Source organism: Sciurus carolinensis, chromosome 18 (genome assembly GCF_902686445.1).
Source record: "Sciurus carolinensis chromosome 18, mSciCar1.2, whole genome shotgun sequence".
Taxonomy (NCBI): domain Eukaryota; kingdom Metazoa; phylum Chordata; class Mammalia; order Rodentia; family Sciuridae; genus Sciurus; species Sciurus carolinensis.
The window spans coordinates 38607732-38632653 of record NC_062230.1 but is presented as its reverse complement, the minus strand read 5'-3'; the positions used below and the strand labels follow the sequence as shown (position 1 = coordinate 38632653).

At 46.0% G+C, this 24922-nt stretch overlaps 1 protein-coding gene across 3 annotated transcripts in view; it reads right to left on the bottom strand.

Annotated features, from left to right (window-relative positions):
- Nucleotides 1-364: 364 nt before the first annotated feature.
- Nucleotides 365-24922, bottom strand: part of Crebbp (CREB binding protein) — a 125955-nt gene continuing 101397 nt past the window's right edge. For all 3 annotated transcript variants that reach the window (XM_047532974.1, XM_047532973.1, XM_047532975.1), the window contains 12 exons: nt 21537-21617; nt 18916-18972; nt 15474-15551; nt 15100-15167; nt 12893-13043; nt 12481-12627; nt 11566-11679; nt 10352-10517; nt 9589-9756; nt 6834-6995; nt 6254-6535; nt 365-5146 (listed from right to left, as the gene is read on the bottom strand). In XM_047532974.1, the coding sequence (XP_047388930.1) occupies nt 2981-5146; nt 6254-6535; nt 6834-6995; nt 9589-9756; nt 10352-10517; nt 11566-11679; nt 12481-12627; nt 12893-13043; nt 15100-15167; nt 15474-15551; nt 18916-18972; nt 21537-21617 (3640 nt within the window). In that variant the 3' untranslated portion in view covers nt 365-2980. The remainder of the gene's footprint in view (nt 5147-6253; nt 6536-6833; nt 6996-9588; nt 9757-10351; nt 10518-11565; nt 11680-12480; nt 12628-12892; nt 13044-15099; nt 15168-15473; nt 15552-18915; nt 18973-21536; nt 21618-24922) is intronic.

Here is a 24922-nt window from a genome sequence, read left to right as displayed (position 1 = left end):
GAAATAGAAGCCAAGTACGGTGGCACATGCAGGTAATCCCAGATATGTGGGAGACTGAAGCAGGATGACTGAGAGTTTGAGGCTGGCCTGGGCAACTTAGTGAGATCCTGTCTCAAACAAAATAATAAACCTACCAGAGAGCTCCAGGAGAGCTCTGGAGAAGCAGCAGCTTCGGTAAAGCATGCCTTCCAAGACATCTCATTCGATTCCAGTTCTCACAGGGTAGAATTTCAAAGACAGCATCAAACACATGCTCATTTGAGACAAATTCAACTGAGCATCTCCAGTCTTTCAGTGACGAGCTGCTGAGCTAATTAGCTAATGCTAAGGATCATTAGCCAATCTGAACCATCTTTGAATCCAAGCAGTTTTACCAGCTTTTATTATAAACACCAGCACATTTTAAGTTCCCTCTTTTTGATCACAAATATAGGACTTTTTTCTTCTCTTCTTAAGTATACAGCATGAGACACAGCATCTGGGCTCTCCAGTTCTTACAGAAATTTCCTTGGGATTAGTATCCACAGCCCCACACCCTTAACATTGAATGCTCAGGACAGTTGCATAGGATGCAGACTCCAAAGAGGATGAGGTTGGTACATAAAGTTTGAATTCCAAGATAACCTGAAAAAGATAACCCCACTGCCCATTAAAAGGATGCACATCAGAGCACCATCTTCTGAGCAGGGGCTGGAAGTGACTCCTCCAGGTCTCCAGATCCACATTTTTGCATGTACATGGGACTTAGGGCTTCCCCCTTTGGTGGAAAAGGGAATCTGAAGAGGACTGTGAATGTGCAAGGACCCAGCAAGTGGAGCCAGGATGGCAGATCTCCACAGGAGGGCATGCCATCCCCATCTGGGGAGTGGGGTTGGTCAGGATGTTACGTGGGTGATTTTCTTCTTACCTGATTTAATTAATCCACATTATTAAAACTTAAGATTGAAACCTCTGTGCTATATCTACATTGTACCCTTCCAATTTCTTTAAAATCTTCAAACTGAGATTCCCAAGTCAAAAATCATGTATTTTGAAAATACTTCTGTGAACATAAGGGCTGAAAAAGGGAAGCTATTTGGGTCACAATTTCTAAATTCAATACCACAAGCTCTGCTCTTCCCATCTAGACCAACCTTTGGTGGGTTCCTGGGGGAGGGGGCAGCAGACTAGGTGGTTAAGTTTGGCTCCTCTGGGGCTGGTCCTCCTCTTGGATGTGACATCAATAGCATCTGTTAGCTCATGTTATCTGCTCAGTGAGGGCACCGGCAACTGGACCTGGGGGAGGGTGGGATCATGGAAAATCTGTCCCCAGGGTCACACCTGGCCTGTGTGAAGGCTCCTGAGGCCTGGTGGGCAGGTTGATGGATGTGTCTGCCCTATGAAACCAGGATTTCAGTGGAAGGGAGGATAGGGGGTCAGGAACCACCCTGAATCCCTTGAGCACCCTTTTCATCAATTCTGGGAATTGTAATAGAAACAGGTGGCTACCTGAAGGGTGGGAAGTCCTCCCCAGGGTGGCTTGCTCCAACAGGAGGGAGGACAGGGGACGTGGGCTGGAAGCAAAGTGCTGTTTCAGACCCATTGGCGGACCTCGCAGCATAAGTAAAATTCACCTGTGAGCATCAGGAGTTAAGGCTGAGGCTGGGCTGCTGCCTCAGTCTCTGGGAAGCCAGCCTCCAGGTGACAGTTGGCCTGGGATGCTTCCCAGCTACCACCTGCATCGCCACCATGAGCACAGCCCCAGCCTCTTCACTCCGAGCAAACAATCGGAACCATGTCTTACAAAGAACAGACTCCAAAAATATATATAAATAAATAAAAACCTTAAACATTCTTACAGGGATCTTAAAGAACAGAATACATGTTAAAAACTTCAGTAATTTATATCAATTTTAAGCGATACTTTATATACAATGGGGGGAAAACACATGCATAGTCCAAATACAATGTTGAAAACAGCATTTTCATAACAAAAACCCCAACACCAAGTGTTAATACCATGTACATGAATTCAAGAAGGACCACCCTTTTTGTCTGTTGCACACAGTTTATTTAACAATATGATATAAGAAATGAGTTGGTACTTTACCATTCTATACAGTGATTGAATCTTCTTGAATTTTCTTATTTATAGTAATTATAGCGCTTGCATGATTTACACTAGAATTGCTTTTCCTCATTTCAAGTTTCACATAGAAGAAAGAAAAGAATGCTTCTTCTCTATTAACATTAGCATGGTCTAAGAGAGTGATCATCCCTATTTTTGTCTAAAACCAGTTTTATCAGAGAAACAAAGCAACAATTTCTACATCTGCAAGACAAGAGTTTGGCTTAGGCCAGCATGTATAGATAGATGTGTGTGGGTGTGTACGTGTGTGCACGCCGAGTCAACTCCTATCGTCCAGGGGTAATACTTGGAGACGCCCACAGAGTTCACTATAGAAAAAAAATCTTCCCGCAACGTCAGTTATCGGGATACATTATAAGATGCATTATTTCAGGAACCAGTTTCTGAATATTATTTTTCTTCTCACTTTTAAACATAAATGTTTAAAGTCTTGAAAATACAAATAAAAAATATGAATATAATGAACTTGCTTTTCCCATTAAAAAAAGGCATGAGTCACCAGCAATGACAAAAAGAATTCAAACAAGCCCCCTCCCCCCAAAATAAAAACAAAACAAAAAAGAGAAAAAAACAAAAACAAACAAACAAAAAAAACCCCAAAACAAAAAACAAAACCAGAGAGAGAGAGAGAGAGAGAGAGAGAGAGAAAGAGAGAGAGAGACCAGATATTTAAATCAACTGGTTTTTAACAAAAAAATATATTCTTTGTATTGTTTCTTTAAACATCAATCCACCTTTCCATGGCCTGGAAGTTGCAGTTCCATCTAGGAATAAAAAGAGCCCAGATGCCTGGATTTTCAGTACAAAAGGTCCAAGAACATGAAAGGGACAAAAAGTGATGCTCTCATAATGCTACAAACCCTCCACAAACTTTTCTAGGGTGTCTCCCGTGGTGTCACCAACCAGAGACAGTTCGCTGGATAGTGCGCTCCTGTTGGGGGTGTTCAACTGGGGGAGCATTGCACTCTGTTCGGGGTTCCCCAGGTGTCCCTGATCCATGGAGCTGGCCATGGTGACTGCAAGTCCGGGGTGGGGGGAGCCAGTCTGGGGTGAGACATGGTGTGGTGAAGGCTGGGGCTGTATCCGTGGGGACGGGCTGGAATGTGGAGGCTGGGACTGGGGCCGTGGAGACTGGACAGGGGCTGGAGACCGCACCTGGTTACTAAGGGACGTGGCGATCTGCTGGCCGGGGAGGTGCGAGGCCTGTGGCTGTCCTGAGAGCATGTGCTGCTGGGGGCTCATGGGGTTCGGCTGGCCTGGGGACCCAATCTGCTGCTTCATCTGCTGCTGCTGCAGAATCCGCTGCTGCAGGGCCTGCTGGATATTTGGGGTGCTGTCTGCCCCCAGCCCAGGCTGCCCCATCTGGCTGAGCTGTCCCATCTGAGCCGCCATCTGGCCCATGGAGCTACCCTGGATAGGGAGATGCTGCTGCATGCGCTGCTGCTGCATGGCTGGAGCGTAGCCTCCGGGTCCTTGTGGCTGCTGGAACTGGCCATGCCCAGCCATGCCCCCAGCCATGGTGGCACTGCCTTGCTGTTGCTGCTGCTGCTGCTGCTGCTGCTGCTGTTGCTGCTGCTGCTGCTGCTGCTGCTGCTGTTGCTGCTGCTGCTGTTGCAGCAACTGCCTCCTCAGCATCTCTCGGTACTGTGGATTCATACTCGCCATGTTGGGGTTGTGTCCTGGGTTCATGATGTTTAGAGCCTGGCCCTGGGGGTTCAGGCCTCCCATCGCCTGCTGCTGTGGAGGCACACCAGGCCGTGGCACACCGGCTTGCATCGCATTCAGGTTCTGCATGCCGGGCTGCTGGTGCATACCGGGCTGGGGCTGCATGCCGGGCTGGGGCTGCATGCCAGGCTGACTGGCCACATACTTGGCTGTGCGCTGTTTGATGAAAGCTGCCATTAGCTGGGGATTCGACTTGAGGATGTTCAGCACCTGCTGCTGCTGCTGAGGGGAGCTGGGAGACTTCAGGGTCCGCAGTAGGTCTTGCAAGGCGCTAGGCGAGATGCTCCTGGGTGGCTGCACACTGGGCATTCGAGGCCCGGCTACAGCCGCCTGGGCCTGCATTGACATCACGGGCCTGGGCATGCCTGGCATTGGCTGCTGCTGGGGGATGGGTGCCTGCTGCCACTGCCCAGGTGGCATGCTAGGCATGACAGGCCCGCTGACCTGGTTGGGTCGGGGCACATTCAGGCCCACAGGGGCCATCTGGCTCCCCGGGGTTCCCATGCCCGTGCGCCCTGGGGGCATGCCATTGTTGATGTTCACTCGATATAGGTGCTGCTGCTGCTGGGCCTCACGCTCGATCTGCCGGGCTGCTTCCACTGCTGCAGGCGGGGGCTGGGCTGGGGGAGGAGGAGCCTGCACTTGGTTGGAGGGCTTTCCAGCAGACACCGTTGTAGGGGGCTGAGTCCGGGCCACACTGGGGAAGCCGGCTGGTGACATGCTCACAGGTGAGGGCTGGGGCTGGGCAGGGGGCTGTGGTGTCTGGGGTGTGCTGGGCTGCTGTGTGGGGGTCCCAGGCGGTGCTGAGGTAGGAGAAGGCAAACTCTGCTGAGGCACATTGCGGGTGTTCATGGTGGCCATCCTACGGCGCATGAGCTGGGCCTGCTGCAGGCGGTGCTGGATCTGCTGCTGGCGGAGCTTGTGTTTGATGTTGAGGCAGAAGGGCACAGGGCATTTGTTTTCTTGGCAGTGTTTGGCATGATAGCAGCAAAGAGCAATGAGCTGCTTGCACACTGGGCAGCCTCCGTTGGTCTTGCGCTTACAGCCCTTGGTGTGCTGCACAACCCGCTTCATCTTCTGGCAGGATGGCAGTGAGCAGTTGGCATTGCGGCACTGGCAAGCGTGCACCAGGGACTGGATGCAGCGCTGGATGCTCAGACGCCGGGACTCCTGGGGGCTCTTGGACTGTGGCTCACCCTGGCTGCTGCCCTCATCATCCAGGCCCAGGCCCCACTTCACCATCTTGTGGGTGTGGCTCTTTGTGTTGTAGCAGTTGATGCAAAGATCATAGTCCTACAGATAAGGAAAGGAAACAGGCTGGCATCAACACAGGGCCCAGCATAACCAGACATTCTGGCTGTCCTTCCCCACAGCTGGGTCAGAGCCTGCTCATGCTAGTATCTGCATGAGGCTCCCAGGCAGTGGACACCTGCCCACTTCCTGTCTTGCTTCTCTGTTGTGGGAAAAACATCAGGTCCTGCTGCATCCCTCCGACTCCCTGTGAAGCCCTACAGTAACAGAATGAGGAACACTGCAACCATTTCCTCCAAATTCCACCAGAGACCATGGGACCTCTTTCCCAGGAAGGTATGAAGTAGCCATACAATGGTCCTTCCCCAACACAGAAACCCAAGTGACTGAAAACTGCACGCACCTGAAAACAAAGAATAAAACACTAAACTGAAGAATATAGCCCCAGGATGGGGCTCACAGGAAGAACACAAAAGCCCCAGTATTAGGAAAGTATAATGTGGAGAGTGGAGGAGGTTGGGAAAGAGCAGGACTCAGAGGTGGACAAAGGAGGGGCTAGGCATACACATGGGTAGCCCTGGCCCTGCCAAGCAAGCTGCCCCCAAGGCAGTGACTGTGGACCATCCTGGGAGGAGGTGAAGGGGGGGGGAAGCTAGGATCAGTGACTCTACAGGAAGGGAACCAGGGGGTCCAGCACAGTCTGACTCACCAACCCACCAAGGGGCAGCCAGTGCGCCTGTGCATGGAGTCCATCAGGGACATGAAAGGAGGGGCTCAAGACCCTGACCCAAGCTGCCCAAGTTGCCAGCAGGGCAGAGGGCATCTCTGATCCCTTAGCAAGACTAGAGCTGGAGTCACAGGAGGTAAACAGATCAGAATTACCATAGGATCAAAGTAACCGCCCAGTGCCCGCTCCACGCCTGCCCAGCCAAAACCATAGGCAGCCCTGAGGGTGCTGTAGCTATGCTAGACGTAGAGTAGGAGCCAATGAAACACAGGGAAGAAGACAGCAAAGCCTCCCAACCGGCTCCTCATCCTGGAAAGGTCAGCAGAAACACAACCGTGCAAAGATACCAATAGTGGGATCTGTGTGCACTCTGCTGGAACCCCAAGCTAGCTCCTTGAAGGGAAGGAAGTGGTGGGGCCTACCTCACACACAGTACAGTGCCAGCGGGTCTCCACATGGTGTTTGCACTCATTGCAGGTGTAGACAAAGCGGTCCTGGCCCTGGGTGTGCAGCTCCACCAGCATGCACAGCGTGGACCACTTTGAGCGGCGTAAGGAGGAGAACTCCCAGTGCTTGTCTCTGGCCAGGGTGAGGAAGGCATCACGCCCATCCATGAGGTCACAGCTGAGCAGGGGGTCAGGGTCCACGATGGGGGGCAGAGTGTTGATGACAGGCCCGGCATGCAGGTGAATCACAAAGAAGACCTGCAGAGAAGAGCTGCATTAGCCTCTCCTCTGCCGACAGAACAGATGGGCAGCAGAGCCCAAAGCCTGCTTGAGGGCACCAGTTTGATGGAACAGAATTGGTGACAAGTTGCACAGTATTACCAAACTAGCCATTTCTGCACTCTAGGAGTAGCCCTCCTCCCTCCCACTGTAGACCTACACAGAGTACCTGGAGAAAGTCGGCCTGTGCCTTCTCCATCTCCTGGCTACAGGCAGAGTTGCTGCCTCCTTTGGGCCCTGAGCATCACCAGTACCTCTCACCCAGCTGTGCCACTACCTCTTTATGCTTCTCCATGGTAGCATAGAGCTTCTGGGACAGGTCGTTGGACACATTGGGCATGCTGGGCTTCTTCTTATTGGCGCGGCTAATGCTGCTTTTGTTCTTGTTGGTCTTCTTGTTGTTCTTTTTCTTGGCATTCTTGCTGTCACCCTGACTGCCCTGCAACCACAGGCAAAGTTGTCAAACAGATCAGCTTCCTCTTCCACACTTGGTACTGACACCCAACTCACAGGCCATGGGGTTCCGGGAAACCCAGCGCAAGAAGGGACCCTGGCAGGGCCAATCTTCAGAGGGAAAGGTGGAGAGGATGGGAGCAGGACCTAGACCTAGAATCAGTCAGGAATGGCCATGTCACCTGTAGCACCACATCACCTCTTGAGGGAGAGTGGACCCAGAAAGCCAGCTCAAAATCTAACCAACGGAGGGAAGAGCACTTCTCAGCCTTATCTGTGCCTGTAAAAGGGCTCCAGTCACAGCAAGTGACAGGAAGGGTGTAAAGAGGGGAAGATGTCACGCTGGTAGAAGCAGAACTCTCATGAATCTCCTCCAAGTCCCATGCAAGGCCCGCATGCTCTATCACTGAGCTACATCTCTAGTCCAGGACCTTCAATTTTTGGGGGATGGGAGGGTGGGGATTGAAACCAGGGTACATTAACTTAACCCTGAGCCACATCCCCAGCTCTTTGTTTTTATTTTGAGACAGGGTCTCACTAAGTTCTCAGGGCCTCACTAATTTGCTGAGGCTGGCCTTGAACTTGCAAGGTTGTTTTTGAGCTTTAATCCTCCTGCCTCAGCCTCTGGAGTTGCTGGGATTTCAGGTGTACAACACTGGGCCCAGCTTCAGAACATATTTTAAGAGCAAAGCAGCTTCCTGCCCTGAAAGTTGGTCATAAATGAAAATCCCATTGTTGAGGTCCTGGATGTCCATGAGGAAGGCAAGTCCTTGCCACCATGTATAAGTTGCACACAAAGAGAACAGCAAGTCTTCTCTTCAGCATCCATGGCACCTTGCCCTCCCTACCATGTGTGCATCCCTGGTACATAGCCAGGGCTGGCCCAGGTGTAAGCCCCTCTCCACCTCCATGCTCTGGACAGCTTTGTTGCCACCAAGCCAGATGCTTCCCTGGCTGGGATAGAGCTCGGTCTGCAATCTTCCTCAGAGCCTTGCTATTATGGCGAAAGGGCTGTCCTGCAGGAGCTCAGCAGCCAGGGCTCTGATTCTAACCAGGCACCAGAGTCTCCCACAGCTGGGTCCAGGTTCCTCTTTCTGAAATAATCCCACCTGGCCTTTATGAGCTTGGACATGGTTCTGAATTGCACCAAAGGACTAGTCTGGCCTGTACAAGGCACTCACTCATTCACCTGCGTTTCTCTGCACTGAGCTCTGAAACCTGCCAGCCCTTCCAAGGCCAGCCCAAGTGCAGGCTTCATCCTAAGGTAACGAGACTTCTAAGAACCAAGTCACCAAACCCTGGTGAGGACCAGCCAATGCTCCAGAGAAGGGCCAGGCTCCGTCAACCCAGTGTCAGGAAGTCAGAAAATGACAACAGTCCTAGAGTTCTTGGGAACCACCAGGGCAAAAGCCTTTGTGTCTCCTGGTCAACACTGTTCTGTAGAGGCTGAGGGCTGGCAGGCCAACAGCACAACCAACTTGCACAGGGCACAAAGCAACTGTGCAACTGATCACATGTGCACTGAGCATGCATGCTGCAACCTGGGTCTTCAGATGCCTGTACATGGACAGGCCCTGCTGGAGCCTCTCTCATCCACCTCCTCTGGGACATTCCCAGACATCTCAACAGCAGTATGTCTAGTCAGTTTCAGTTTCTCCTATACCACAGGCAACGACAGCAATGTGACCTGGAGGCTTGGGCCCCACAAAAGAGCCTCTTCATTTCGTGGTGTCTCTTTGCATGCCACAAAGACTTGTCCCAAGTTTTGGAATTGCCCTCAAAATTCACACTTCCACTGCATCTATAACTACCACTGAATCTATGCACCATTATCTCTCTCTCTCTTTCTCTAATATATATATATATATATATCCTGCAGTGCTGGGGGATGGAACCCAGGGCCTCATACATGCCAGACAAGAGCTCTAATACCTTTGTCACTCTGAACACAGCATGATTCCTTCACTGTCTGGAAGGCTCTTCCAATGCATCTTGTGTGTTGGGTGGGTCTGGGCTCCCAAGTCACCTGTCCAACAGCCTCCCAAACCTCCTGCCCCAGCCCCTTTAACTTACTCCTTTTTAGAGCTCCCTCACCACTGCAGGAGCCATGCAGCTACCCAGGCCCCTCCTGTGTCTCCTAGAACACACCCTGGGGAAGGGATGGAGTCCTGCTTAGTTTGTGCCATAGTGCCTGGTGCAGATGGACAATAATCAGTTAATAGGACAAGCACAGGAAGGCACTAAAGGAAGAGCTGCCATAAATGCAGGAGCAAAGCCTAATGACCAAGGGTCTCTTGGTTAAGTAACTTTTGCGCTCCTCTGACTGCCTCCCTGGCTCCCCAACAGGATATCGTTCTTTCTCCTCTCTGGGTCTAAATCCCATGCCCACCCCTGCAGGGAGCAACTTTTGTGCAAAGACCACAGACAGGTCCCCCACTTTAAATATTGACACCCTGAGTCCGTGAATTAAAGACACCACCACAGAAAGAACACAATTGCAAATGTGCACTTCCCAGCCTGCCACCTAGCATGCCTGGGGCCTGCTAGGGCTCTAAAGGGGGCTTAGGGAGGGCCTGCACCTCGGGGGTCTCGCTAGCTGCCGTGCTCTCTTCTTTCTTCCTCTCTTCTTCTTCTTGTTCCAGTTCCTTAATGCTCTCTTCTAACACATTGGGCCAGAAATCTCCTTCAAAATAGGGCAACTCCTTGGCACTTGTAAGCCTGTCTTCTGTTGCTTGTTTGAAGATGTCCTGGGAGACAGAAAAGCACAGCAGTGAGAGGACAGCCCTCAGGCCTCTGGGAACCAGGCACACCAGCCACTGACATGAGTTGACTGCACTGCAGAGTTCCACTGTAGATAGCCATTTTCATTCTGCGGTGCCATGTTTCTGCTTTCTAATCTTTTTGTGTGTGTCTGTGGTGCTGGAGTTTGAACCCAGGGTGTTCTACTACTGAGCTAAATCCTTGGCCCATCTTATTTTATTTTGAGATAGGGTCTTACTAAATTGTGAAGCTGGCCCTGAATGTGTGGCTCCAGTCTCCCAACTCACTAGGATTAAAGGTGTGAGTCAGTGTGCTTGACTTTGCTTTCTGATTTTTATTTATTTTTCGTGGTGTGGGGAGGAACCCAGAGTCTCGTGCATGCTAGGCAAGTGCTCTACCACTGAGCTATGTCTTTGGCCCCATTTTCTTTTTTAAAAAATTTCCTTCTGTTTATTTTTAGTTTCCTGGCCCCATTTTCTGATCTTTTTAAGTGAACACAATTATAAAGGATGGGAGCACAAGAGGAAAACATACAGATGTATTTCAATCAACTATGAGAGGCACAAAGTCACTGGTACCTACCTTGTAGTCATGAATGATCCGCTCTGCAAACGCCTTGTCCAGCATCTTCTTGTACCATTCCTGCAGTCGTTTTGGTTTTGGAATTTTTTGATCAGGGGGGTGGCAATGGAAGATGTAGTCATCTCCTTCACTTGGGGGACAGGCCCAGATGTGTCCTGTTACATACCTGCAGGACACAAACATCAATGTAATTGGCCCTGCCTTCAAGGAGTCACAGCTGAGGATCAGGAACCAAAACGAAGACAGAAATAATTACAAAGAAAGTAGAAAACAAAAGAAATTACCACAATGCTTATGACAGAAGCTGTAAGAGACCTAGGTTCCAAGCCAATGTCCTGGGGATGGGGTTAGGGTAAGCGAAGGTGATCTTAATCACTTGTGAATTCAAGCGTGGACATGGCCCTGAAACACTTTGCTCTCAGAGGTACTCACAGGATGGGGCCAGTCATGACCCTGATCACTTCATCACAGAGCCTGGACCATGATAGCTAGTCAAGGCACAGCAAAGGAGGCATATCAAGTGTGCATTATACTTTCTACCTACCTACTCCTCCTGTGCACTGGAAAAGCAGTCAGGTGAGTATTTCTAATGGGTTAATGCCAAATCATATTCATTCTACTTAAGACATTTTGATCAAATATCTCTCACTTTTTCATTCGGGGAAGGAATATGATAGATCTGGACTTTAAAAGTCAAAGTACTGCAGAAAGAAGTCAGAAACAAGAGACACTGTACTGCAGGATACCATTCCTATGCAATATCCAGAAAACACAAATTTACTGAGACAGGAAGGAGATTAATGGTTGCCTGGGGCAGAGGTGGGACAGGGATTAACAGCAAAGGTGCACAGGGATCTCCCAAGAGAGGATGGAACATTCTGAAACTGATTTATGATGATGGTTGCAACATTCAGTAAAGTCACTAAAAACCACTGACTTGTAAACCTAAATAGGCAGATTCTGTGATATATAAATCATGTCTCGATTAAGGGGAAAGAGAATGAAATGCAAGCAAAAGTAGGCAAAAAACTTTAACTGTCCCTTCCTGAAGTCAGATATACATGGATCTTTTAAAGGAGGCTTGGAAGACTTCTAAATTGACTGCAATATATTAGAAATAAAAACACAAAAAAATTTTTAGTGAAAAAATTGTTTCACATGGTAAACATGCAGGAAAAAAAGTTTTTATTGGTTCTGGATAATTTAATACTTACCCCAATTTCTTCACATATTCTAGGTATCCAATAAGGATCTCATGGTAAACAGCTGTCCGGAGGCATCGCGGCCGGAAAAAATGAATACTGTCCAGATAAGATATGTAAACACGCCTGCAGGGGTACATTTTAAATTCAGGATCTCAAACCAACACTAGCATCCAAAAACATTTTCATAAATGCTTTGTTTTGTTTTGTTTTGGGGACATCAGGGCCTTGTGCATGCTAGGCAAACACCCTACCACTGAGTTACATCCCTAGCTTTTTAAAAAAAAATCTGACACTAGTCTAAGTTGCCCACACAGGCCTCTAAATTGAGAGGCCTCTAACTTGTGCCTCAGCCCCCACAGTCAATGGGATTACAGGTGCACACCACTACTCCTGGTGATGTTCTGCTTTGACAGCAGTTACAATGGCCACCAAACAGGATGGGATAAAACTCCTACTACAGACCCTGTTGCCAACCAAGGAAACAGTTGTTATTATTTTCAGTTGTCAACAGAAAGGATGGCACCCCTACCCAGGCAGAGCCAAGGAAGGACTAGTGCAAACTGGGAGCAGCCACTTGTAGGTCCCTCTCACCTCCATTCTTGACTAAACCTGTACAAACTCTGGGCAGAGGCATTTCACTTGAACAGGTGCATCCAGCTGCCCCCATGCCCAGGTAGGATGGAGAGGTCAGCAAGACCAAGGCCCACATGCATGCACAACCCAGACACATGCCCTGTCATCAAGATCTTTGGTTTCCTACTAGTTTGGGGAAAATAAAAACTAACTGGTTTGGTTAGTTCATTGTGGCTTGATTTATTTATATCTAGTACTGAAACACACATGCTTGCTAAGACACTTGAGTTTGGTCTGTGTGCACACAACATGCAAATGACATACTTCTTTGGAAATGAGATGGAAGGCTACCTTGTGTTTGGCGGGGGACAATCAGAGCCATACTCCTGGACGTGCATTCCGAAAAAGCACACATCCACTCCGTCGATCTCCTCGAAAGCAAAGAGTGCTTTGGTTCGATAGGGGAAAGATTCAGACATTTCTCCAGAATCCACAAACCTGGAGAGAAAGCCAAACCTGGTGTTTGTAGATGTCCTTGTCTATGAGGCACTTCTGCTCTAAACTCTGTCAGCACAGCAGAGTGAAGGTACAACCACCTCTGGGTCTGGCTAGAGCACTCCCCCCTTGCCTGACTACCTGAGGATTGTAAGCCAGTCCTTCATGACCCTGTTTCCTCAACCAGGGAATTGTGTCCCTTCCACAACTCTGGCCAAGCAGAGTTGGGAACTGCTTCTGCAGGGTCTTAGAAAGTGAGCACACAAACCGTGACTTCATCCCAGGCTTGACCTCCACAGTCTTGTCCGAGCTGGCCACTACTCTGACAAAAACCTCCCCGGCTTCTGGGTGATTCTGGCGCCGCAAAAACTTGTTCACTCGGTCTTCCAAATGGTTTCCCAATCTCGTGGTCTGCAGTCCTAGGAGCCCAGAAGGAACAGGTAAGAGGCTCAGAGAGCCACTGGGACCTCAGCATCCACTCCTCCTCCCAGCACCATTTGAGGCTCTCTAGGGTTAAAGTTCTTATTTGAGGTATGTGTGCTTATGAGGGAAAGTGGACTATGAGATCTTAGGTGTTTACCTGCCCAGATGTTTCCAATCTTTTCTATAGGGCAAAGAATCACAGAGACAGCCTGAATCTAAAAAGGTCTGTGAGGAGAGGGTGGAGGGAGCCAGACCTAAGAAGGAGCTAGGCTGCACTCTCTTTGCCTACTACCCCAAGTTCTGGGAGGCTGTAACTTATGTGGACAAGCCCTGCTCTGGCCCTGTGTGGAAGGCCAGCTTCACAGTTGTCTCCCATGGGTGTCAACAGCAGGCTGCCTCCTGCCCCAGAATCACACCTGAGGAACTCTTAACAGCAAACGGGAACCCGGTACACCCTCTAGAAAGGAATAGTGTAAGTGTGCTCAGTGATTAGGCCTCTCAGTTCTACTGCAGCCCAGCACAATGCAGTCTAAAACAGGACACAGAACACTGGGGCCCACTAGTCAAGCATCAGTCAAGAAATGCTTGTTGTTTTATAAGTGCTTCTATCACCTAAAGGGAATCAAGACAGGCACCAGGTCAGGACCCCACTCTGGCCCCAGCCTACCACCTCCATGATGAAGCCTATACTGCGTGGCTTCTCTCCTTCTCTCTCCACCCCAGGGACATCCCCCACCATGTGGCCACCATGACAGGAGCTACCAGAGGTAAAATAGTAGTCACTGTACAGGGGAATTAGACAAGTGTAGACAGAACAGGACCAGACAGTGAAACGTTCATGGGGATTACTTATAGGTGATGAATTTTTTTTGTTTTGTCCTGTCCATGAGTGCTGGGGATTAAACCCAGGGTCCCATGCATACTAAATGTGCACTCTACTACTGAACTATCCTCAAGTCCCTAGATGATGAAATTTTAAAAGAAGTTCTCTACTGACTTTCAATATTTTTTGCATTGGCGAAGAAATGTAAAAAGTAAAACCTATTTGGGATCTTAGAAGATTTCTTGTGAAGAAAAAGAAATACCTGCAAAATTTAAACTGTTTCATTTTTCTGCAATAAGCCTATCAATAATGCTGCATTTTGGGTATATAAATTATATATAATTAAAACAAACAAACAAACAAAACAGGGGTGGTGGCACATGCCTGTAATCCCAGAAGCTTGGGAGGCTGAGGCAGGAGGACTGCAGGTTTGAAGCCAGCCTCAGCAATTTAGCAAAGTTGTAAGCAACCTAGTGAGACCCTGTCTCAAAATAAAAAATAAAAAGGGCTGGAGGACTGGGGATGTGGCTAAGCTCCCCTTGCAGGTAATATAAGTAGGTAGGTAGGTAGGTAGGTAGGTGAGTAGGAAAGAAAGAAGAAAAAAAAAAAGAAACAAGGAAGAAGAAAAAAAAAATGGAACAATAAAAATTTGTAAAGTTATAAAAATGAAGGGAAAATGGCTTGAAGATCTATTTTATACTTTGATGAACTCCTACACTTCACACGGACTGTGAGATCAGGTTTGAGACTCTGTACTCAGCATCCCCTAGTGGCTGAGAACAATCTGGTAGATTGAAACGTGAGTACAAAGGAACTCAAGAGCCACCTGCTCAATCCTGCTGAAGCCCTTGAAGGAAACCCACAAGTTCTCACACTGCTGCTGAGCAAGGTGCATCCCTCAGGAGGCAGCTTCCAGGTCAGACATACAGCAGCCCTTCTCCAGGAGCGGGGACTCAGAATGCTAGTCACAGCACTTCCTCTGTAGTTCTAAGTTTCTGGAGGAGGATCTGACAACAAATCTCTCAGAATTTACAAAGTTTACTGTCTATGCTTCCTAAACTTTTGTTGAAATCATGGCCTGGTCACAAAAACTAGCTTTCATGTATGGATCAAGTCAAATGACAACTGAGCTCTAAAACCGTGTGTTGAGAGGCACCAAAGGAAGATAAGGGGAGTCCACATAAGCTCTACTCCACGTAGTGCAGGAGAGAAATCTCCCACAAACTTACGCTTAGCGCTGAACTTGTTTTCTTTCCGAGGTCTGCCAGTTTTCTTCAAGCAGTTGTCACACACAAAGCTACAAAACAAATAATGGTGTGATCAGATCACATCAACAGTACATGCTGCTGAACCAATGAAATGCAGCATCAAAATACTTTGTTGGTGTTTTAAATCATGTGACTGTAAAAGAGTGAAGAGGCAGACAGCTTTGATTCTACAATTCCAAAAGCAGGCAAACGCTTAAGACTTAAATTTAGAACCAACTGCCATCTCCCTTAGCGAACTCTTGCTAACAACAATGAACACAGCGGTCACTAGGCTGCCTTCCCACCAGCTCCATGCAGAACTGCTCTCCCTTCCCCAGACCACAGGAAATACTCACCCTGAAGGCCAAATGATGTCATAGTGCAGGACACAAATCTGATGCATCTTGCGGCCACACTCCTTACAATCAACGAAACTGGGAGACAAAGAAACAACACAGTCACACCAGACCACAGAGCGGTCATCTCGGGCAGGACCCCCTGGCATGCATCCACACCTTCTCTAGGTCACTTTGAACACCTCCCACTGGTGCATTTGTTGACTGATGCAGTGGCATTTTATAAATGCACCTATATCTTATTTTCTTTCTCTTTTTTCCAAGAGTGAATTTATTCAAGAACTCTTGCAGAAGCAAGAGGGGACCTGGTAGCAGGTTACCCTCTATGTGATATTTTCTATAGGAAGAAGCAGATTGTGCTCCTTTCTTTGAACAGTGTTTCATTCCCCTTTTCTCCCAATCTCCCTTTGTAACCAGAAATAAAAAATTTTACTCTTAAAAGTTACTATGATAAATGCACATTTCACAGGTCAGACATTCTGACATTACTACGCATTTTCAAGATAGATGCTTTTTCTAGGTGATTTTACACACATTTAAACTGATGCAGGAAATATAGAACAATATTTTCAGTGTTATGAAACATTTGCTCTTAAGAATTTTGGGGATACAAACAAGGAAGTGGACAGGTGACAGCAGCACACTGAGTCTGAAGCACAGGAGGGAGAACATATTGAACCTGGTGGATGGACAAGCCTCTTTTGAGTATGCACTGGCATGGCAGAAGGCTGGCCCACACAGCCCCCCTTCCCCACAATGCTCTGTGCAGCCACTGCCATCAGAATTGGGCTCCCTCATCTCCAGGAGCTGCATCCTCATGAGACTTCCAAACCAAGATGCTGGGAGGGCAAATCTTCAAGTTTTTCAGGTCACTCTCTTACGGCCACCCCTGGAGATCTTACAGAAGCAGAAACTATCTCCAGGCTCTTCTGGAATACGACCAATCTTGCTAATAAATGTTAGGCCCCCACCCTTCATTCTGCCACTGAGTGTGCTTTGTAAGCCTTCAGCCCCATAATCTACCCTAACCCTGCCTCTCTGTCCCCACTCTCTGAGGGAAAAAGGTCACAAGTGCGATGTTGGGTGCAACAGTGGCAGCGCTAATAATGTGACACTGCTGAAGGCTCCCACCCCACACAACAAGGTCGCCATTCTCGGCCTTCACTGCTTTCCTCCAGTGTGGCATTACCGAGGCCAGTTCTGTCTGCAGTCTCCATAACTGAACTTGGCTCCACACTGAGGTGCAAGGTGGGTGGGCAGCAGTAATTCCCTCAATGACTGGGTCATCTCCAAAGACACTCCACTCTAAACTCGCCCTCCCACATCAGGAAAAGAACTACTGAAAATATGCCATGTGTTCCTAACCTCAAGACATCATTGTTGAATTCCACCCCCCTATTACTATCCAGGACTGCCTGGACAGCTCCCGCTCTTGGCCCCACAGCGTGGCCTCTCCCACCTGCAACACTTCCTGCTTTAGTTCGGGACTTGCTGCCCGAGTTGCGCATAAAGTCTCCTAATGAGTTCCCCTACTAGAGATCGAAGTCCTTTTTGGTCAATTCATCTCCCAGATCCAGGTGATATTTCTATACCAGAAACCACTACTTTTCTTCAAAACCTCCCTAGTCATATGGCACGAAGTCTAAATGTCAAAAACAGTGTAAACGGCCTGTCCACAAGGATCTCTGCCTCTGCATCCCATGGGGATGAGTCTTCACCCCTAATCAACCACTCTAGGTGACCTGCAGTCGTGCTGGACATCCTGTGTTCTTTAGTTCCTTTGTGTCTAGAATGTTCTGCCCCTCCCCCCAGCACCTGCTTCCATATGACTGTCACCTTTTCCAGGAAGAGGTCCCCAACTGTGGTGGTGCCACTCTGCCAGACTGGGGCCCCTCACCTCTGGGACCAGTCTTCTTGCTTCTTGCTGCCTATACTTTGAGTCTCTGTTGCTAGACTATGAACAGCTGAAAGGAGGGGCCCTTCTATTCATTCACATGGTCCACTGCCTGGCACCTAGCATGTGAATATATTTGAAATTGAGAAGTGAATATAAATTGTAAGGAAACTAAAAAGCTATGCAGGGAAGATCATAATATAAAAGGAGGTAGAGAATCAGAAACAACCACCCAGTTGTCATAAAAGGCATCAGAGGGTGTTCAAGGGAAGTCTCCATAGGCGCCAGCATTTCACCGTGGTTACCGATCTGGGTTTTATTTATTTGGTGATACCAGGGATTGAACCCAGGGGCACTTTGCCACTGAGTTACATCTCTAGCCCTGTATTTCCAACTGCAGCCTGGGTGCGAAATCTGTCTTTCACCACAGTAACCGAGCTCCTAGGAGCTAGGAGTTCAAGGGAGGGAAGAACCTGTTTCTAAGCCTTGGATGTGTCTTAGTTCACACTTTTCAGAGAACCACTGTGCCTGGAGACTGTACTCACCCAGCAGCCCCAGACACTGTCCACTTCAGGGACAGAAAACAGTGGGTATTATAAGGCCCTAGGGTGGCCCTCAGTATTCAACTCTGAGTACTTGGGAATAGCTACTATATTGAAGGAACTATGAAGTCTCTTTAGAAGCTATTATAAAGTAAATTTTGCAGATATATCATCCTTATTATCAAAGACAGTGGTAAGAACACATACTCAGTTTCGCATTATATTTATTTATGAGTACTGGGGCTTTAACCCAGGGATGCTTAACCACTGAGCTATATCTTCAGTCCTTTTTCCTTTTTATTTTGAGACAGAATCTCACTAACTTGCTTAAGGTCTTGCTAAGTTGCTAAGGCTGTCCTCAAACTTGGAATTCTCCTATCTCAGCTTCCAGAACCACTGGGATTATAGTTGTGTGCTACCATGCCCCACTCACTTTTAGGAAGTGGTTTCTAAGAGGTTTTTTTCCTGAAAACATCTCCACCAAGCGGTCCTGCCTTAGGTCTCTAAAGAATCACACTCATCCCTCATAATGGGGATTGAACCCAGAGTGCTTTTAAAAAACTTTAAGTTTTGAGACAGGTCCTCGCTATGTTGCTATGGCTGGCCTTGAACTTGCAATCCTCCTGTTTCATCCTCTCTAGTATCTAGGATTAAAGGCATGTCACTCTGCCAGCTCAGTTTCTTGAAGACACACATGACCAAATTATTAAAAGGGTTCCATTAAACCAAAACATCCATCTAATCTTATCGTAGTTAAAATTCAATAACTGGAGAATATGTGATAGAGGCATACCTATTTTGTGTGAGTTTAAAAAGAATTTATTTCTAAAAGATAACTTCACACAAAAATCCTATTTGTGGCAATGTATCTTTAATGTTTTCTCCCACAACAACCTTATCATAAGGAGTAACTTTCCTGATCTGAAATCAAAATTAAAAGTAAAAAAAAAAAAAAAAAAAAAAAAAAAACCCAAAAGCAAACAATCAAAAAAGGCTATATACTCACGGTTCAGGGTCTAAGGTGTCATTTTTCTTCTTTTCAAATTGATCCTTGGAAATCGTCCTTGAAAGAAAAAAAACAAAACAAAAAAAAAAAGTGAATCAGTGAACGTTTCTCTGTGGAGTATAGACTACTGGGTCTCTTCAAATACCGAGGAGTGATGGTCAGCTGAAATCTCAAGTAGATACAACAAGGGATGAAACTTCCAAAGAAAGTACTACCCTTTATTTCCCTACATACTGCACTATCATCTACTTTCCATGTATTTTCTTTTTTGGAACATTTCCTTCCAAGTACTATCAGCTTTACTACAAGATTTAATTAAGACTAGTTAATATATGATGGCAAAATTGTGTTAAGATTCAAACCTGTTTATCTTTGATGAAATTTGCATAGTGAACAGCTACTGAGTTGGACTCAGAGCAAAACCACAGTTAAACTGTGACACTTCCTCAGGGCAGCAAGGTCAGCGTCTGTGTTGGGGATGCCTGCCTTTGAAAGGGCTATGCACCTGGGTTTCTACTGTCCTGCTACCATGATCAGTGCATATGTAGATTACTTCTGATTCACAGAATTATACAAATTATTGTTTTCTGCTGGTTATTTTACTTTTTAGCTGATACACAAAAACTTAAGAATTGAAGGCAAAAATACAGAAGTTGTATGTATTAATGGGGCACCACAATACAGGGGACTGAACCCAGGGTAATGTACATGCTACGCAAGCCCTGAGATATATCCCCAGCCCTTTTTAATTTGACATGCTGGCTTCCAATTTGTGATTCTCCTGCCTCAGTCTCCCAACTAGCTAGGATTACAGATGTGCACCACTATCCCATGTAATGTTTGATATAGGTATACACTGAGTAATGTTTAAATCAGGTTAAATGTATTTATCTTCACAAATATTTATCATTTGTGTGGAAAATTTCCAAAAAAATCTTTTCAGTTTTAACAAAGCACACAGGAGTGCATGTCTTTAAATCCAGTGGCTCAGGAGGCTGAGGCAGGGAGAGATCAAAGCCAGTCTCAGCAACAGCAAGGTTCTAAGCAACTCAGTGAGACACTGTCTCTAAATAAAATACAAAACAGGGCTGGCGATGTGGCTCAGTGGTTGAGTGTCCCCAAGTTTAATTCCCTGGTACAAGAACAACAACAACAACAAAATCTTTTTAGTTTTTTTAAATGTATAGTCTGTAACTGATATCCAAGAGTCACCATACCATGCAATAATACCCCAGAGCTCCTTACTACTATATCTAACTGTACTTTGGAACTCACTGATCAACCTTTCCCCCACCCCTCACTCTCCAACCCAATTGTTAATCATGCAATTAGACCAAAAAATTAACAAGGCAAGGGAAGTAAAAATGAATTCAGTATGTAGAATTGCAGTTGTTTGGGTCTATGTGTGGTCTGAGTGATTGGACTTGCTGTGTGTGTGAATGGCAGCAAACCATGTCCAGGTGACTAAGAATCTGCATCACTGTAAGCTGCCTCTGCAGGAGAGCCTTCTAGCTTGTGGTACAGCCACTCTGCAGGCAGAAGTGCAGGAGGAAAGAGAGCTACAAAGCACTGGTAGGCTGGGCAGATATGGTGTCCAGCAGGCTTTTTGGTATTTGAAGCACAAATGAAACTGATCAACCATTTGTGGCTTCCCTTTTTCTTGCCATTTCTGGTTATTGTACCACTCAAAGCACTGGAGAGGAAAAAGTGAACTCGGTATAGGAATGAAACAAAAACTCATACGCTGGAGCTAATCAAAAAACCAACAGGGAAGGAGACATATTTACACACTGGGCCAGAATATGGGGATGAAGAGCACTGTATTCTTGCTAATCTGCATTAGATCAGTAATGTAAAGTAATGAAGGTTTAAGTGGAAGATAAACTCCAAGGTAAAAGACGGGGTATGCCTTCAAAACTTACTTTTTGCTACTGAAAACAAGGCTACCTGGTTTCTTAGGCATAACTAGAAACTTACAATTTCCAAAAATGGACCTTGACAATCATGAGGGAAAATCAATTTCTTCTTTTTCTTCTTTTTGTACTGGTGATTGCTCCCAGGGGAGCTTTAGCACTGAGATTTATTCCTAGTCCTTTTTATTTTTTGAGAAAAGTTGCTGAGGCTGATCTTGAATTTTAATCTTCCTGTCTCAGTCTTCTGAGTTGCTGGGATTATATGTGTGTGCCACAGAGTTTGGCTTCTTTTTTTTTTTGACACAGAGTCTTGCTATGTTATCCAGGCTGGTCTCAAACTCATGAGTTCAAGTGATTCTCCCAACTTAGCCTCCTGAGCAAATGGAACTACAGGTGTGTGCCAATGTGCCTGGCTCAAGCAATTTTCTCTACCAGAAGAGATATACGACGGGTCAAGAGACCATTGAAGTAGAGTGGGAGGCTGCAGTACCCTTGCCTTGAATGGAGAAAGAATGTACAGGTGGCACTACTGTTTATGGCTAAAACCCCTACATCTTTAAGTGTAAATGTAAACACACACACACTTACAATTAAATGTAGGCACAGTTAATACAAAAAAAAATACACTACACTAAAATCAAAATGGCACATACATTGGCTTCCCTTTTAATCACAGGCAAGAGGAAAACATGAGAAAATAGTACTTACGTCTGGGGCTGTGAAGGGTCGTCACCCAGGGTCACATTCTCGCCCTGGATCTCTGTGAAACACTTCTCACAGAAATGATACCTGTCAGCAAGAAGGCCATACTTGGGTGAACTGGTCCATCATAACACACAGCCACCCAAGCAACGAAGCCACCAATCAGAGCAGGGCAGAGCACCACGACGAAGGGGGGGCGTTGTTGGTTGATTGATGGGTCAGTGAGGACAATGGAAGGAACAGGGGCAGGTGGGGAAGGGCAGGATTAGAGAATAGGGAAGGGAACAAATAGCACAGACACAGAGGTAAGACGCAAACACGAGACAACACAGAGCAGAAAGCCAAGGCAAAGCATTGATTAGCATTCGGTCTCATTGCACACGTCACAGGCCATCATCACTAACAACGACAGGTTGTCCGGCTCCAAGATGCAAATGCTTTCAAGTTGTTAATACTAGGATTGCATGGAGCCTAAATTTAGGAATCTCAATTTTGTCATAAAATCAAATATAACGCCAGGGTTTGAGATGGAGCAAAACAGTCTGACAAAAGGCCTTAAGAAGCAATTTAAACTGAAAATACTTTATTTTTCAAAACAGAAAATTTATGCTTGACAGCAATTAAAAGGTTTTATTTCTGGTTTTAAGCCAGCTCTTTAAATATGTGATAATGTTGAACACCCAGAACTGGTTTTAATTTGTTCCTGTTATTTTTCAGAAGTTAATCACTCAGCTTATTGTATTCTAATACAAATGAAACCAAATCCATATTCTAGACAAACATTTAACAGAAATGCAGTCAGGGTCAAAGACTTTCCAGCCATTTATTAATAAGAATATATAGAGAAAAATGATATATTGTATAAACAATACAATATATGTAAATTCATGAACAATCTTAAAGACTTTAAAATGCAGTTCTAAGTTCTGATTTGAAGTTTTGGTGCTGGGACCAATCATTCATCAATCTGAAATACTTGGCGAATGACTGTTCTGATTTGGTGACAACCCAAGTTAAGCAAATTTAGAAAGTTAATCTTTAAAGCACAATCTGCATTTGAGAAATTATCCATCACCCCAATTTCTTATATGATAATAACAGAGAGCCTGGGCTCAAGCTATCAAGTAAGAACAATTAAAATAAAAACTACTAAATGTTTGGAAAGGACATGAATGAGAAATCAACAAAAATGCAGGCGGATGCTGCTTAAACAAGATGAGCACACAAGAATACTGTAAAATAAACAAGCTGAACGGAGAATTACACAAGCAAAAAGAATGAGTGTAAGGTAGTGATGGCAGCACAATAAAATGCAGTTTTAGAGCTCAAAACTACGTCGACAAGATGCCAACAAGGATTAGTAGTAGAAACACTGACAAGACGCCGGGTGCCACACTGACCCCGGTGCACAGTGAGGCACTGCTCCTCACTCGCTCAGCTACAGATGGAGGCACAGCCAGGAGGAGAGGCCCCCACAAGTCCCAGGGCCCACCTCAGTCAAACATACCCAACATTTGTCTGCTGGGTTTCATTAATTGACACACAGCAAACAAAAGGCATGGAACTTGAGAGCATGAAACATCTCAAGATTATCCAGTTTACCCTGCTCAATTGATGAGCCCAGGGTGGAATCATTGCAATTACAACTGTATTAATGATAGTTTCTTACAGGGACTAGTTTATTCAGAACCAATTCAATTAATAAATACTGCCAAGATTAAAAATTCTGACTAGCAACAGACAGATTAACAGTTTTCAAATATACACGTATATTTATGTTTCTGGATGAACCATAGCAATATTCTGGTCATTCGCTATTTTGTAAATATTCCTATGGAGATGTGAAATTATATGTAACAATTTCCACATGTAGGAGGGCACTGTCACTGCTGTCAAGAATTAAAAAACGAAAACTATAGACCAAATTCAGTGTCAAGAAAACAAAATGCAAAACAGACATTCCCTCCAAGCAGATACTTTCTTTTTAAAAATAAAACTCAGAATTAATTGCTCTACTCCTTATAAAAAATGCAGTTCTGTGAGCCAGTGAGAAGACCACTGGACAGTCTGAAATGAAATTACCACCACAATTACAAGTGAGTCCAAATGGCTTCAAAATCCTGGGCAAATTCTTTGCTTTTATTTGAGAAGGGCATCAAGCCCCACCACTCTAGGAAACAAGGAATCATGAACCCACCATTTTTCAATGTAGCAAACTGAGGCAGAATAAAGTATTAGTGGTTGCATGGCAGCCCTCTGAGATGCCAAGGAAACCTAAGTAAGTCTCTGTGTGTGACCCACAACTACCCAAGAATCTCAGGTCAGTAAGTGGGAAGAACAGAGTGTTAACAGACTCTCATGTCTGTCCCAAAGCACTGTCAAGAAATTGGAGAATCTAGCCTGTTCAAGCAGGGAAGAAGGGAAGAGGACAGGGACCAGCCATGGCCTCCCTCCATCACCTTTCACAGAAATGAAAACAGTAACAGAATGGGGGAGGGGTTGCCCACCAGATCAAACCAGCTGAAACCACCCTGAACATGGGTAACAGATACTAATGTCAGACTGTCCCTATCTATTACCTAGTCCAAACTTTATTCTCCCTGGAAATAAAGGTTCAGAAGTCCACTCTTCAACCAAAACAGCCTAGGTGACATTTTGCCTGTGTGAAGGAAGCAGTTTGATGAACATGGAGCTATGAAGGAGAAATCCTTCACATGACAATGCACATCTGGGGTGGCTGAAGTAGCACAACGTGACTGCACAGTTTATTTGAAGGGGTAATTTATCACATGGAGTAAGTTTTCAAATGCAGATTGTTTTAAGTACTGTATCAGTGTGTAACTGGGGTATCTATAAATAATCCCCATATTATCTACAGGTAAATCCTAGAAAATCTGCAAGTTCCCCCAGCATGAGTTACTTCTAAATTTTCAAAGCATAGAAACAAGTGAAAATGTAATCACACACTAGTTTACATATTAGGGTTTCACTTGTTTAAGTGGCCTGTAGAATTTTCTATAGTTCTAAGTGCCCAAATAGTTTAGCACAGGTAACAAAACAATTATTCCTAAGAATGCCACAGTGTTCATAAATAGTCAAAGTTGAGAACAAAAATGCAAGCAGTTAGAATGCTCCCCACAGAACTGGGCCACTGATTTCTTAGGATAACATTTTAATCTACTCAAATACAGCATTCTGAGAGCACACAGGTGTAACTAAGCTTTTGAAATAAATCATTTATAGGACACAACTACTTTATTTGCATTTCTATTCAAGAAAAACATCTTACTTTCATTTAGTAAAAGTGAATTTTTAAAACTGGATATTTCAGAACTTTCCAGACAGTCCTGTGTTTGTGCTCCATTGATGACCTTCCCTGAGATGACAGTAGT